At 61.5% G+C, this 15,106-nt stretch overlaps 1 protein-coding gene across 3 annotated transcripts; it reads left to right on the top strand.

Moving 5' to 3' along the window:
- The first annotated feature begins 1,006 nt into the window (after positions 1 to 1,006).
- Positions 1,007 to 14,531, top strand: SEPTIN4 (septin 4). Of its 3 annotated transcripts, none has more exons than XM_040612440.1 (12): positions 1,007 to 1,110; positions 6,485 to 6,784; positions 6,994 to 7,087; positions 7,203 to 7,289; positions 8,177 to 8,300; positions 8,482 to 8,616; positions 8,705 to 8,822; positions 9,173 to 9,274; positions 9,654 to 9,750; positions 9,896 to 10,058; positions 12,323 to 12,422; positions 12,722 to 14,531. In XM_040612440.1, exons 1-12 carry the CDS (start codon positions 1,108 to 1,110, stop codon positions 12,779 to 12,781), a joined length of 1,383 nt encoding a protein of 460 aa, XP_040468374.1. In that variant the 5' UTR covers positions 1,007 to 1,107; the 3' UTR covers positions 12,782 to 14,531. The 3 variants fall into 3 exon arrangements, with proteins under 3 accessions (XP_040468374.1, XP_040468368.1, XP_040468382.1); XM_040612434.1 differs by lacking the exon at positions 1,007 to 1,110 and adding an exon at positions 4,650 to 4,744; XM_040612448.1 differs by lacking the exons at positions 1,007 to 1,110; positions 12,323 to 12,422; positions 12,722 to 14,531 and adding exons at positions 4,650 to 4,744; positions 10,778 to 12,310.
- The last annotated feature ends 575 nt before the right edge of the window (positions 14,532 to 15,106 follow it).

Raw genomic sequence — 15,106 nt, 5'->3', positions numbered from 1 at the left:
GCAACCCCTGGCATAGGATGAGGATGGGGACAGGGACACAGCCTGCAGGGTTGCTGGTTCCTCTTGCCAGATTTCCAGCCCCCCAGCCAGTTGCAGCCAAGCCAAGGCAGGGCGGAAGGCAGCATCGCCAGGCGTTAGGGAGGGGGAGGCAGGCTGGGATTTTGCAGAAGGAGCACTTGGGAAAGACAGGGATCCAGTGCTCCACGCCCACTGCAGTCCCAAATCCCTGGTACTCGGCATGTGGTGCATGATGTGTGGTGCCAGCACAATTGTCTGGTGCTCAGTACCTGGTGTGTGGCTCCCAGTACCCAATACCCACTAACTGGTATCTATTGCCCCCAATACCCAGTAGCTGGCGTGCAGCAGCTAGTGCCCAGTGCCTCCTGCCCGATATGTGGTACCTGCCGAGCAATGCATGGTGCTGGTGCCCATTATCAGAAGGTCACTCCCTGGTGCTGGGACTGTTCCTTCTCACCTGTGCCAGCACCCAGTGCTGGGGCCTTGGGCCTTGTACCCGCTGCCTGATCCCTGCACTGGGACCCTGGACCTGGTGCATGGTGCACTGTGCTGGTGCCCAGTACCTGGTACCCAGTCCCAGTGCCCTGTACCCGGTGCAGGTGTCTGGTTCCCAGTACCCAGTGCCCTGTACTAAGTCACTGGAACTGGTGCCCTGGTGCCAATGGTGGAGCCCCATGCCTGGTGCTGCTGCCTTGTACCGCTGCCTGGTGTGCAGTGCCCAGTGCCCCGGTGCTGGTGCCTAGTGTGCAGTGCTCAGTGCTGGTGCCAGGTGTTGGTGACCAGTGCTGATGCTAGTGCTGGGTGCTGATGCCGGTGTGCAGTGCCTGGTACCAGTGCCCGGTGCTGATGCTGGTGCCCGGTGCCGGGCGCTGATACCGGTGCCCGATGCCGGTGCCCGGTGCTGATGCTGGTGCCGGGTGCTGATGCCAGTGCCAGGGGTGCCGAGAGGCCGCCCCCGCCCCGCCCGCCGCCCGCCCCGCCCCGGGTCGCCCCCGCCCCCGCCGGCTGCTATTTCTGCTAATCCCGGCGGCAGGGCCCGGCCGTGCCGCTCGGCAGCCCCGCTCACGGACGGCGCCCGGCGCCGCAGCCATGGTAAGGCCGGCGGCGGGGGGCGGCCCGGGCTGGGCTGCACCGCACCGCACCGGGGGCTGGGCCCGCTCCCGCATCCCGGTGCCCTCCGTGAAGGTGACGGTGCGGCGGGGGCGGAGCGGGCCGGGGCCGCTGGTGCCGCAGCAGGGGGAAGGGGGCATGGGCAGCGAGGCGGCACCTGCCGGGTCCCGGCGATGGGGAGATGGAGTAGGGGGACACACCACGGGACTGCCTGCACGCCGCCCTTCACCGTGTCATCGGGGCGGGCGCTCCCGGAAAGGCGACGCTGGCTCCAAGCGGCACCTGCGCGTCCCCGCGGCGTGTCCTTGCGTGGGCAGCGGGGGCCGCTCCCGAGTGGCCCCGAGCGGTCCCGTGGGTGACCCAACCGTGCCTTTGGCAGGTCCCCGGGCTGCGGTCCCGGCGGCGCTGCCAGGCTGGCTGGGCCCTCCCGCGGGGACGGCCGTGTATGCCCGCAGCCCGGCTGCGCTTCGGAGACGTTCCCGCGGTTACCGGCAAGGTCCGGGGCCGCCAAAGGCCTCTGCGGCTCGGCAGGAGCCTGCCCTGCGCCACTCGTCCTGCCTCACCCCTTTTCGGTGGTGGCAGGTCCCCAGGAGCCACCATCAGGGCCACGTCCCCGCAGAGACCTGGAGGCATTTGCCATGCCCAGGGTGGAGATGGAGGGTTGTGGCCGTGGCTCGCAGATGCTGGGGTTGCAACTGCTGGGACAACTGCCCTTGGTGGGGACTGTTGTGGCTGTCCTTCCCCAGCAGCCGCCGTGGGAACGGGACCGGCACATTCTTCCAGAGCAGGACACAGTGAAATCAGATAGGAGGGTGACTGGTGGAGGGTCACAACTGGCTCCTTCAAGCACTTTCCTGAAAGGCTCCAAACCACGGCTTTGGGGCTGGCCAGATCCAGGCTTGGAAGCATCTAGGGGGGAGGACGACAGCACAGCAGGGTACTGGAGGGGAGCTGGGCTCCCTTGTCTGTACACATGGGGTGAGCTGGGGCTGGAGGTGGGTGTGGGTGCATCCAGGAAGACCTGCAGAGCTGGACCTGGTGCCCCCCGACACTAGTGCCACATCTCTCTGTCTCCAAAGCTCACCTAGAGAAGGGATGAGCAGCTGTCCCCCTCAACTGCTGCTCCCTACTCTTAGTGGACTGGATCTTCTTGCCTGTCCCCATGTGCTGAGACGCTGCCTTGTTTCCAGCCCAGACTGGCTCCGCTGTCACTTCCCAGCTCGTGGGGAGCCACCATGCATGGTGCCATCCCAGGGTCCCTGCTCAGGTGCTCGTAGGTCCTTCAAGCTGGAGGATTCCCTGCAGGAAAGGGGCTGGGACTGCTGGACCAAGGGATGTGTTGGCGAGGCTTTGAGTCCACGTGCTCACCTGCCTAGTGCTGCCCCCCTGCCCAGACTGGGGACCCATGCCGCTGCCTGCCCCTGCATCCACAGGGTGCCCAGCACCCTGCTCCTGTTAAAGCTGTTGGTAGACTCAGTTTCCCAACTGGGATGCTGCTGTGGTGGGAGGGGAGACCTGGAAGTGAGAAGCTTCGACTGCAGCAAGCATGCCAACGGGAGCCTCCCCTGCATCTGGCGGCAGTTGGAGCAGGCACAGTGCAGGTGCTGGCTACCCCCGGAAGGACCCAGGCTGGTCCTGGCAGAGCTGGGCTTTGGCAGGGGCCACCATGCCCTTGTCCCATGTAGGGTTTGTACCTTTGGGACAGGGTGTTTGTGCCTGGGGTGCTCAGCCATTGTGCTGCAGTGGAGTGGCACATACTGTGCCATGGGTAGCACATATGGATGTCACTTTAAGTGGGCTGGGGATGCCTCAGCCAGCCTGGCTTCGGGGACAGCACCTTGCTGGGATATTCCTTTCCTTTCCCTACTGGGAAAACACATCCCATGGGAATGTAGTGCCAGGTGGAAATATGCAGTTAGTGGCTTTCCTGGCTCAGAATGTTTCTGTGACCCCCCCCTCCCCCCCGCCTCCTCCACCCTGCCACAGCCCTAGGGCTGTCACCACACGGGGAAGGTGTGATGCAGTGTGACAGGCGGGGACAAGGCAGCTCGAGTGCCACCTCACTGGAGCTGCTGGGCCGGTGACAGCCGTGCCTCTGAGTGCCCGCTTGTGCGCAGCCGGGTGTGTAATCCGCTTATGGGGGCACCGGCACAGCCCCAGGCTCTCGCTGCGTTAAATCCCTGCTCCTGCTGGGAGTGTGTGGTGGGACACTTGGAAAGCAATGGGTGCTGTCGGAGAGCTGTGCTACACTGGGCAGGGTGGATTTTGGGGGTCGAGAGTCACTGCTGATGGGGTGCAGAGCCTGGCTAGGCTCTTGGGATGATGGTGGGGTGCTGCAGCCTGTAATGGGGGGGGGGGGGGGGGGGGCGGGGAAAGGGGCTGCAAAGCCATCAGGGAGCTCCCTTAGAGAGGTGTGGTGTCAGCTGGGGATGGTGGCATTACTCCCCTAGGACCAGGCCAAGCAGGGATGGCTGAAGCCAGGTGGGCATGGCAGGGTCTCTGCCGCTGGCACTGGGTGGCCTTGAAGCTGCAGCAGGGAGATCCAGTGCAGGGGTTAGGAGTATGGCTGGGACCCAGGGATGCTGGGGACTGGCACAGAAGCATCCAGGCCCCTCTCTGTGTCTGACAGGCTCACGGTTCGTCGCACCCATACCGGCACCAGCCGACGCTTCAGGGCTTTTTAGTGCTTTCCTGGCGAACGCAGCCCTTCTGTGGCCAAGTGACCCCGGCTCCGCACCTGAGCTGCTTTGATGCATTTTGACACTTATCAAGGTGAATCACTGTCCCTGGTGACCCCTGACAGTGACAGCTCGGGCACCCTGGCTGCCATCCAGGGCTCCTCCTGGCACACTGTTAACTCTTTGCCTCCCCAAGAATGAGCCAGGGAAGTGGAAGTAGGACCACTGGAGCTTCTGCCAGGAATCCCTGTGGTGGGCATCATCCCTGCTTCTCCCAGCCCAGGGTTAAGTCCTTCCCAGCCAGACCCATCAGGCCCAGCTAGAGCAGCAACTTTGAGCTGTGCAGAGAAACTTTTATTTCCTGGAACAAAAGTGCTGAGTTTTCAAAGAGTCTTCCATGGAAAACTGGTTTTCTCCCCTCAAAGAGGCTGTGGGGCCCTGCTGGAGCAGCTGCAGGGAGCTCCAGGGTGGGAAGCAGGAGAGGACCTGGTGTGCATCGGAGTGGAAGAGGTTTTTGTCCTGGGATAGAGGTGTTTCCAAGAGCTGAATGTCATCCTGGGCTGTAGCCAAGCTGTGTGCTCAGCCCAGGGGGGCTGCTGGTGGTGGTAGTGGTGATGACAGTGGTGGCCATGCAGCCCCCCAGGACCTGGTTGACCACCTCCTTGGCCAAGGGTGCTTTGCTGGTCCTTGACATCTCAACAACTGGGCAGGAGCTGGGCTTGACTGCCCTGGGGCTCCCTCTGCCCTCCAGTCTCAGGGCAGAGCCTGGCTGCTGGGTGCTGTGGGCGCCCAGGCTGCCGTGCCTGCCCAGGGAGGAGTTATGCTAATGCTGCTCCCCATCCCTCAGCACAGCCGGGGCCATTTGACATCCTCTCCTGGCCACGGGTGCTGCTGGCTCTGCCATGGCCACCTGCCCTGAGCTGCAGCCTGGAAAAGAGGTATGGGGACAGAATCCCTCCTGTCAGGGTGAGAGAGGGGGCAGGTGGGGATGGGGGACCTGGAGCACCCTGGTGCTGAGGGAAGGTGCCACAGCCAATGCTCCATCCCCAGGACAGCCTTGCTGGGGTATGCACCTGCTGCAGGACCCCCAGGGACGCAGTGCAGACCTGGCCCGTGCCACAGCATTGCTGAGGCTTTGGCTTCTCTAGGGGTGGGGGGCAAGGGGGAGCCATGAAGGGATGGAGCCATGAGGGATAGAGTGGCAGCAGGGCTGGGGTGCTGGTGGCATTGTCTCCCATCCCTGTGTGGCCCCTGGCCAGGCTGTGGTGAGGTGGGAAATTCTGCTGAGCCCCCCAAGGTCAAGGTCGGTGAGGAAGAGGGTGCTGTGGTCACACCTGCTGAGCGCTGTAACCTGCTGGGGGAGAGGGGAGCATGGGGGGGCCCTGTAGCTCCTGCCATGGGGGCACCTGCTACCCCCCCAAGACTGGCACTGTGGCCCCCCTATGCCAGTGGCCGTGGGGCCACCAGGGAGCAGGCGTGCAAGCACACAGCCCGGCAGCGCTGTGACCTTGTTTCCAGCCCACTAATTCAGTGCATCTCGCCTTGCCGGCGGCGTGACTGCCTGTCCCTCCGATGGAGCGGGGACAATGTTCCCGTGGAGGGCTCTCGCCTTGAGGCTCTGAAATGATGGGGCACTCGCTCCCAGATGTGAGCCTGAAGGGTCAGGAGCTTCCCCATACCCTGTGTGCCCCACATTTGGGGGTCCCACTGCATGTGGGGCTGGGGTCTTCTGGCAGTTGCTGTGGAAGGGCATTGGGGACCCTGGTGCCTGCTGGCAGGAGGGCTCAGTCCTGCAGGAGCCACTGTCGGACATGCCCTTGGGAATGTACCTCCTCCCACCAGAGCCTGTAAACAGGATCCCAGTCCTGCCACCCTACGGGGCCACCAGCTTGGGGGCTGCTGTGACTGGCCCCTGCCCCGGCCCCTGCCTGGGGTTGCTGCCTGCACCAGCTCCAGGACAGGCAGAGCCAGGGCAAGGGGGTGTGGGTGTCCTGGTGCTTGCGAGGACACAGCCTGAGCATGGCTGTGGGGTTTGTAACCCCTTTGCATGACAGGTTTTGTTGCCCTGAGCCCATTGCGCATGGGGTTGGTGATGGCTATGGGTCAGGTCCTCTGTCCTGGCTGTCCGCTGGGACTGCAGGGATGGAAGCCCCTTGTGATATTGCCTGTGCTGAGACCCTGTGAGTGGGCAGACCCCTGCCTGCCATCTGCCTCCCCATTGGGTCCAGCCCCACTGCCAGCACTGCCGCCACTGCTGTTCATCTCTCCTTGGTGTCTCTCCTTCCTGGCACCCCCTCCCTGTCCTCCTGGCAGGACATGGGGTGCGCAGGTTTCCTGGCTACCCCAGAAGACCCCGAGGAGCAGCAGGGTGCCCAGGGGGAAGGTCCTCATCCCTGTCCCCTGGAGCGCCAGGAGCTGGCTGCCGTCCCTGCATGGCAAGCTGTAAGCACCTGGGGTGCATGGGACCATGGCTGTCTCCACTGCTGTTCCCATGGCTGTCCCCAGGTTGGTGGCTGGTCCCCTGGGGTGGCCATGTCCCCCCTCTCCTCCCATCCCTGCCATCCTTAAAGTGCATGTATCTGGCTGCTATGGCCTGGGGTCTCGTGATGCTGGGTTGGGTGATGTCACCTTGTACTGGCACTGCCACCGTCGATGTCACCTCCTCCCTTCATCCACAGATAAAGCGTTTCCTGGAGGAGGACTCAGAGGAGGCTGAGCTGACCCAGCTTCTGAGAGATTGCCCACCGGCTGACAGCCCCAGGAAGGTGGAGCCCACAGAGAGCCGTCGGGAGCCTGGCCACCCCCTCTGCGGTGTGGGCAGGGTCCCCCCTGATGAACCTGCTGACGAGAGGGACCCCAAGATCTTCTCCCGGTCTCGGCCCTTGGATTTTCACCAGCACATTGCCGCCCCCCCACCCCCCAGCCCCAACCGTCCCAGGAGCCCCTGGGGGCAGCTGGACCCCTATGACTCCTCTGAGGTGCAGGATGTGTCTGTGGGGAGGGGGGGGGCATGGGGTGAGGGGCTGCAGCAGTCTCACCCTCTGAACCCAAAGGGTTTGGGCAGGCATGGCCTCATCACATGGTGCTCCAACCCTGGGGGACCCCTTGGTGGAGAAGGGGGTGGCCTGTCAAGGTGGGGGTGGGATGGATGGTGGTGTCCCCTGTCCCATGTCCCCTTTGCCCACAGGATGACAAGGAGTATGTGGGCTTTGCCACACTGCCCAACCAGGTCCATCGGAAGTCAGTGAAGAAGGGCTTTGACTTCACCCTCATGGTGGCAGGTACAGGGGGGCCAGGCCTGGCACAGGGGATGCTGACCCCGCTCTGGATCCCAGAAGCCATGTGGTGGGGGGGTGGTACCAGCTTCCACCCCTCACCCTTGTCCTCCTGTCCCAGGGGAATCTGGGCTAGGCAAGTCCACCCTGGTCAACAGCCTCTTCCTGACGGACATGTACAGAGACCGCAAGCTGCTGAATGCTGAAGGTGAGGGTAGATGGTCCCAGAGATGGGGTGTCCCGGGGGGTGGCAGAGCCCTGTGACACTCCCAGAGGGCTGCAACCCCTCTCCCTGCCCAATCGGGCTCCTCTGGGTCTCTGAAGCTGCATGTGGCATGTTGCTGGCACTGAGGACTGCCCCAAGGCAGCAAGACACCACCCCCAGCCCCCCTCCCTCTCCCCCCACCCCCACCCCCACCCCCCTTCCGGCATGGGGACCCCTGCGGGACCATTGTCCCTGCTGGGAAAACAAGACCCAGCTTGTTGGGGATTGGCTGGAGCCGCAGCAAATCTGGGAGGCTGGGGACAGTCGGGGTCCAGGGCACCGTGCCGCTTCAGCTGCAGCCAGTTTTTGAATTAAAATCGCCCAAAGTTGCCCAAATCCCCAGGGGCTTGAGACAGTTGTTTGATTTGTTTCTATTGCTTGAAACAAAAGTTAAAACGTGTGTGGCCGCATGCCCTCCCATGCAATGGGAGTCCTTGGGGATGCAGGGACATGAGGGGGTCCTGAGGGTAAAGGGGCATGTGCAGTCCTGGATCTGTGGGGTCACATGTAGGGGTGCGGGGAGCTAAAAATGCTCCCACAGTGATGCCTGGCCCCAGCAGATCCCCGTGCTGCTGGAACAAGGCTGTCAGAGGCTGGTGGCAGCACAGCCACTGAGGGATGGGTGTGCATCCATGTGGATGCAGGGAGCCACGGCATCAAGCATTATCTCTTGGCACTGGACCCTGGCATGTGTCGGGGCTGATCCTACAAAGCCACCCCAGCCCCCAGGGTGGGGTGTGATACCTGGGGGCTGTAATATCTCCCTGTGTCACCTCCATAATCTCTTATCTGGGGTGCCTCCCCTGTCAACATGTCTCCTGCCACCACAGAGCGCATCACACAGACAGTGGAGATCACCAAGCACATGGTGGACATCGAGGAGAAGGGTGTCAAGCTGCGCCTGACCATTGTGGACACGCCAGGCTTTGGTGATGCTGTCAACAACACAGAGTGGTGTGTCCCATGGGGGGGGGTGTCTCACTGGGGCTGGGCAGCACCACTGTGAGTGGCTCTGAGCATGGGATGCCCATGGCTCATTGGGCTGTGATGCTGCGCCATGGGAGGTGTTGAGTTGAGGGCTCAGGGAAAGCCTGGGGGTCCCACAGGGGAGAGAGTCACCTTCCTGTCCCCGCAGCTGGAAGCCAGTGGCTGACTACATTGACCAGCAGTTTGAGCAGTATTTCCGTGATGAAAGTGGCCTCAACCGGAAGAACATCCAGGACAACCGTGTCCACTGCTGCATCTACTTCATTTCACCCTTTGGCCACGGGTATGGGCAGCCCCTGCCTATGCTGCTGGGATGTTGGGGGTTGGGGAAAGGGCTTGGTGGGGTGGTGCTCACCAGGCTCCCCTCACAGACTCCGGCCCTTGGATGTGGAGTTCATGAAAGCCCTGCACCAGCGGGTAAACATCGTGCCTGTGCTGGCCAAGGCTGACACCCTGACCCCCACTGAGGTGGAGCGCATGAAGAACAAGGTAAGGAGAGGTTGGCCCAGCCTGGAGCTGTCCCTGGGGCTGGGGGTGCCCTGGGGGCTGGGGTCCCTGCTTGGCTGGTGGCTCTCTTCGTTCCCTGCCTGGACTTTGCCATGGAGCATCCTCTATGCTTGCAGCACTGTAGAAGACCATGTTGCCCACATGGCCACCAAGGACACGTCTCCCTGGTGCTCAGCTGGAAGGTGGAAGGGTCTGGGGCTGTTGTCCATGACATCTAGTCTGGGGAGGAAAAGGCTTTTGTGGGTCCTTTGGGGACACCAATGCTGTGTGGTGCTTCCCACCTTCTTTCCAAGGGCCAGAGCCCTGCCCTCAGTGGGTCTGTCTGCCTCCAGATTCGGGAGGAGATCGACCACTACGGCATCCGCATCTACCAGTTCCCCGAGTGTGACTCAGATGAAGATGAAGAGTTCAAGCTGCAGGACCAGGCACTGAAGGTGGGTCTGGCTCCTCCAGCTCCATCCTTGGAGGGGCAGAGCCCCATGCTGGGAAGACATGTCATCCTGGGGTACACTTAGGACTCTTTGGGGCCACACAAACTCTCCAGAAGCCCCAGCATGATGGGGTTGGTACATATCACACTACCCAGATGCGTCACCAAGACCCCATGGGTGCCACCTACAGCTTGGTGGGATGGGGCTGGGGTGGAGAAACCCATACCATGACTGCTGCTGTCCCATCTGGGGCTCTCTGAAGCTGGGGCTCTGGAATATCATGGCAAATGGGTGCTGGACATGGCTGAGGAGATGCATGTGGAGTGATGTGGGCTGCAGCAGACAGGACCAAGCCCTGCTGACTCCCACTATCTTCTTGCAGGAGAGCATCCCCTTTGCTGTCATTGGCAGCAACACAGTTGTGGAGGCCAAAGGCCGGCGCATCCGTGGGCGCCTCTACCCCTGGGGCATTGTGGAAGGTAACACTGGGCTGTGTCCCTGGCATCCCACTCGCCTTTTGGGGACAGGGAGACCACAAACCCCATCTCTGTGCTGCTTGGCTTTGTGGGGTTAGGGGGATGCAGGGGGCTGGCTGTGGCCCCCTGACCTTGGGCTCCCCTGCAGTGGAGAATCCTTCCCACTGTGACTTTGTGAAGCTGCGGACAATGCTGGTGAGGACCCACATGCAGGACCTCAAGGACGTGACACGGGAAACCCACTACGAGAACTACCGCACACAGTGCATCCAGAGCATGACCCGCATGGTTGTGAAGGAGAGGAACCGCAAGTATGGGGCTGGGAGTGGAATGCCAGGCTGGGGGTGGTGGGGGTGGTGGTGCTTCTTTTCTCTTTGGGGTGACCCCAGCCCATTGCAAGTGGTGATCTTGGGGGGCTTCGGGTTGTGTGCGGGTCCATGCTGGGCAGCATGGTGGGCTGGGGAAGGAAGCTTCAGGGGCATGGTGGGGAGACCCAATGAAGTGGGGGGCCCTTCCCATGCCATTGGACTGGGGCTAGCTGGGGGAAGTAGTGAGGGGGACCCTGTGTATCCCCAAGGCTGGGTCTGTCTTAAAGGGGATACTCCAGCAGTGAAGGAGAGACTCTTTTCCCCTAGAACTGGCTGTTGGGGGATGCCCCAGAAGTGGTGGGGGTGCTCTGCATCCCTCAGAGCTGGGGCTGGTTTTCTGGGTGTGTGTGTGTGTGTGCGGGGGGATGCTGCAGCAGCGAGGGGTACCCTGCAGTCACCAGGGCTGGAGCAGGTGCCAAGCAGGCACTGGTGCTGGGGCTCTGCTGCTAGTACCAGCCAGATTCATGGCACTCACATCCCCTTTAGCCAATCCAAGTTGCTGGGGGGAGCCCCCCAAAGCAGGTTCCCTGGTGGGACCCTCTAGCCAGGGGGCTGTGGAGGCTCTGTGGGTCATGGGGGACCAAAACAACAGCACCAGTGGAGGGGTGGTTGTGACTGTAGGTGCCTCTAAGCTGGTCTCTCCATACATGCTGCTGGAGAAGGCGGCATCCCTCTGTGCTGAGGCTGTGCTGTGCCGACTGCTCCGCTGACTGAGCCAGGATCTGGCCGGGGCCACGTTGGGCCCCTGCCACCCTCCACCCCATGCCCATCCCCCTGGCCTGTATATAAAGTACTTGCTGGTACCCAATGCTGTCTTGGTCATTCTGTGCCCACACAAGGGCCAGGCAGCCACTCTCAAGGAGATCTGGCCCTGTGGCCGTCCACCTGTTGCACAAATGGCCCTTGTGGTGCCAGCACCACTGGTGGTGCTGGGAGGACACTGTGTGCCGGTGGCGTCGCCCTGGCTCACCCAGGCAAGGAGGGGCTGGGGGGATGGGTCTGTTTGGTGGCACCTAGCTTTCCCCAGCCAAAGGCTGCCCAAGGGAAGGGTTGCAGGGTGGGCATCCCCCATTGTACTTCCCTGCCAGGGGGATGCGATTTTGGGGTACAGGAGGCAGTGGCAGACAGTCTTCTCTGGGCTGGTTTAGCTGCTTGCCTTGCTGGCTCAGGCCTTGTCTTGCTGCCAGGGATGGAAGGAGCTCAGTGTCCCCTCTCGGCCTCAGGTCCCCTACAGTGAGGAGCCGTGACAACAGGCAGCAACTTCCAAAGCGGTTCAAAATGCGGCCAAAACCCATTCCATGCACTGGCACAGCCCCACGGCACAGCAGGACCCTGCAGGGCAGAGGTGGCCCAGCCTGCCCATGTAACATCCGCTGTGCCCATCACCCCTTTGCATGCAGAGGGAGTGCACTGGTAGTGGCACATGGTGGTGGCACGTGGTGGCATGCGTGACCCCTGCCAGCCACTGTGGCTGTGTCCCAGCCATGTCCGTTACCCACTGGGGTAGCACGTGGCATCCACAGGGACCCGGCCAGGAAAGCTAGTCCCTCCCTGTTGCTGCTGGCCATGGGAGAAACCATCGACTTGGCTGGCTGTGACTGTGTGGTGGGATGGCCCCAGGGGGATATTTGCTGCTCCCTCCAGCAGGGATGGGCTTGAATGGGAACTCGTGCTCAGGAGAAGCATTGCAGAGCATCCGTCCTGGGGCTCGCTGGGAAGTGGGGTGCCTGGGAGCCCACTCTGCAGTGGGTCTGTGGCTGTGAGAGAGAAGGGAGATGCCAAGTTTAAGATGTTTTAAAGCAGCAGAGAAAATAATGGGCAAGGAGAGCCCAACCCCAGCTTGAAGAACCTGGTGGGATGCTTCCCAAAATGGGAGAGCATCGAGAAAGCCAGGTAGGGCTCTCTGTCCTGGAAGGGTCCCTGGCACCCCTTACTGTGGTGGTGCTTCCCTGGATCTCCCCAGACTGCTGTGTGGCAGGTCAATGAGTGCTGAGGTTTTGGGGAATGCCAGGAGCTGCCACTTATACCCTCCCTCCCCAGAAAAAGGCCCAGTGCAATGCTGGCCGGGATGCTTAGGGTCTGTGCAGGTGGGTGTTGGGTACGTGGCAAGGTTTGGGGTCTTTGGGCTGCAGCACCCTTGGGGAATGTCCCCCATGGGGGGCCAGCAGGGCTGTGGCAGCATCCTCACCTCCTCTCTCTGCCCACAGCAAGCTGACACGGGAAAGTGGGACAGATTTCCCCATCCCTGTTATCCCCCCGGTACCTGATGCGGAGACAGAGAAGCTCATCCGGGAGAAGGATGAGGAGGTGAGTACAGGGGAGGGCTGAGTCCCCCCAGTCCCCCCCCCTCCATGTCCCCAGCCCCAGTGATGGCACGGCTGCAAGGGACCACCCTTCCTGCAGTATCCCAGCAGCTGTTGCTCCTCAGGCCAGGGTGAGGAGGTGTTGGAGGGGCATCAGAGGGCTTCCCCCACAAGTCCCACAGCACACAGATCTTGGTGATCCCAATCTGCTTGGGATGCTTGATCCAAATATGTTTGCAAGGGAGCTGGCATGCCTGTGGGTGTCAGCACCCCACTATGATCCCCCACTTTGCTCCCTTCCAGCTGCGACGGATGCAGGAGATGCTCCAGAAGATCCAGAAGCAGATGAAGGACTCGCACTAGCCCCCTTTTTCTCCTCCTCCTCACCCCCCCCAGATCAGAAATGTTTACATCATGCTCCATCCTGCCCCGGCCCTGCTGCGAGACTCAATACCAACACTGCACCCTCCACCTTAAGCTGCTGCGGTATCGCCTTATCCAACTGACCAGTGCCCATCTCATGGGGACAGCGAGGGGACAGGGCATCCAGCCTTGGGAACACCTGTCCTGGCCAGATTGCTGCCCCTCTCCCTCTCCTCGAGGCTGGGGACAGCTTTGTCTCCTGAGCTTTGGCTTTTCTTGTTTCCCTTGCAGCTCTGGGGAGGGCCACCATCCAGCCTGCTCCCCACGTCGTGTCCTTTGTCCCCATGTCACCTCAGGCTGCCTGCTTACAGCCTTTATGCTCAGCTTGGCCCTGGCTTAAGGGAAGAGGAAAGGGGACCAGAGGAAACTGTACCCAACCTCCCCAACACTGCAGCTGCCCTGAAGTGGGGAGCAAGGCTGCTCCCCACTGGCCTCTGCTGACACAGATAGACAGCAGACCCTGGGGACCAAGGGGACAGAGGGGCAGCCCCCATCCTGGCCCGGGTGGCAGCTGGCACTTAGACCCTTAGCCACCTCTGTGCCAGCACCCATGCAAGGAGTGACTGAAGCATGGCTGTGTCCAGCCCTGTGTCCTCAGCAGGGACCCTATCCCCAAGGTACTCCTTGGGAGTACCCTCGGTCCCCAGGTGGTGGTGAGGGCTGTGGCAGGGAGACCACTGGGGAATCACAGTCCCTGGAGAAAGTTCCTTGAACATCAGAGGCTGGGTGCCCAGCCTGGTACCCCCTTGATGTTGGCCCTGTAAAGCAATAACGACTATCCCATGCCTGTGGTGCTTCCTGACCCATGGCAGCAGGAGTATCCCTCGCTGGCATTTTGGCCCCTGGTGCCACTTGCTTGTCTGTGGTATCCCTCTGTGTCCCCAGGATGTCCCTGTCCCTGCTGCTTCCTGGCAGAGCATCACTGTGTGTCCCTCAAGGATGTCCCTGTTCTTGTTGCTTCCTGGCAAAACACTGCTCTCTGTGTCCCCTGTGATGTCCCTATCTGTGTTGCTGCCCTGCAGAGCACTGTATTGTGTCCCCCCAGGATGTCCCCATATTCTTTGCTTCCCAGCAAAGCACTGCTGCGTGTCCCTGGGGCAAGCCATGGCCTGCACCTTCTGGCCAGCAGCCACAGGGCATTCCAGGGGAGATGGATGCAATCCCCCACACACCTCCCTGCTCTGCCCTGGCTATGGAGAAAGACAAAAGGGGACAGTGAGGCTGCACAGTGGAGGCAGAACTGGGAGCAGGTGGGATCGCTGGGAGCTTGCTGGCATGGGGATGCATCCCCTCCTTGGCAGGACTACCTGAGCTGGGGTCCCCTGGGTAGGTTCACACCTGGGCAAGGGGTTTGCATCCAGGTGGCTTGGCTGATGGGGGCTGTGTTCAGCTGAGGCTGGGAGGGGGTGCTGGGGCAGCATCTGGCATGTGCCACCCGTGTCCCTGTGCCAGCTGGAGGGTCCCTTGGCCCCTGCAGGCAGGGACCCCACGGGCAAGGCCATGCAGAGTGTATTAGTGCTTTCCTGTTTTTTAATCTTGCTATTTTCTTACAGAAGTACCTACCTTTGCATGATGGTTATAGAGGCATTTATGAAAGAATAAGCAGAGTATAGGTTTATAAATTCTTATAAAGCTAGTGGAAATATTTTTATCCCTCCACAACTGTTCTCAATAAATACCACTGACCTGGCTTGTCTGCAACCCTGAGTCACTTTTGCACAGGCAGTGGGCACCCCAAGTCCCCGGGCAAGCAAGGACAGGGCTGATGGTGGCCAGCCCTGCGGCCTCTTACTCCTGGCTCCTGTTTTGCTGACAAAGGCTCAAAATGGATATTTTGCAGGGGGGGGTGGTTATGCTGCACCCACAGGGGTACCCACCTTGGTGTGGGGTGGGAGACCCCCATGGGACCCAGCTCTGAGGATGAGGTCCCCCCTGCCTGCTGCTGGCTTGGGGTCCCATGGCCCTGGGCGATGCTGGTGGTTGGGGCCATGATGGGAACTGGGGGTAAAATTCCAGGGGATGAAATTACCCTCCATATGCTGCCCCCAGGCATCTTCATGCCCCCCACAGTGGGGTGACTCCAGCTGGGAGACACCACGGGCACTTGTATGGCTGGGCCTCTCTTGTGAGTACCAATGCCTGGTTACCACAGCTTGGCTTCACCAGGAGCTTATGGGGTGAGCAGAGTGGCCCCAGGATGGGTGAGCTATGTCTTTATCTGCCTTCCAGTGGGCATCATCCACCTATACCCTGTTATCCCTCCCA

The sequence above is a fragment of the Falco naumanni genome, chromosome 1 (genome assembly GCF_017639655.2).
Source record: "Falco naumanni isolate bFalNau1 chromosome 1, bFalNau1.pat, whole genome shotgun sequence".
NCBI classification, from domain to species: Eukaryota; Metazoa; Chordata; class Aves; order Falconiformes; family Falconidae; genus Falco; species Falco naumanni.
This window is presented reverse-complemented; position numbering and strand designations above follow the sequence as displayed.

Excerpts from the sequence above, each read along its gene's own strand:
- SEPTIN4 (XM_040612434.1), top strand. The coding sequence starts at position 4,709 with ATGGCCACCTGCCCTGAGCTGCAGCCTGGAAAAGAG. Across the intron at positions 9,275-9,653 it reads TGCAGGACCAGGCACTGAAG|GAGAGCATCCCCTTTGCTGT; the intron begins GTGGGTCTGGCT and ends ATCTTCTTGCAG. Across the intron at positions 9,751-9,895 it reads CCCCTGGGGCATTGTGGAAG|TGGAGAATCCTTCCCACTGT; the intron begins GTAACACTGGGC and ends GCTCCCCTGCAG.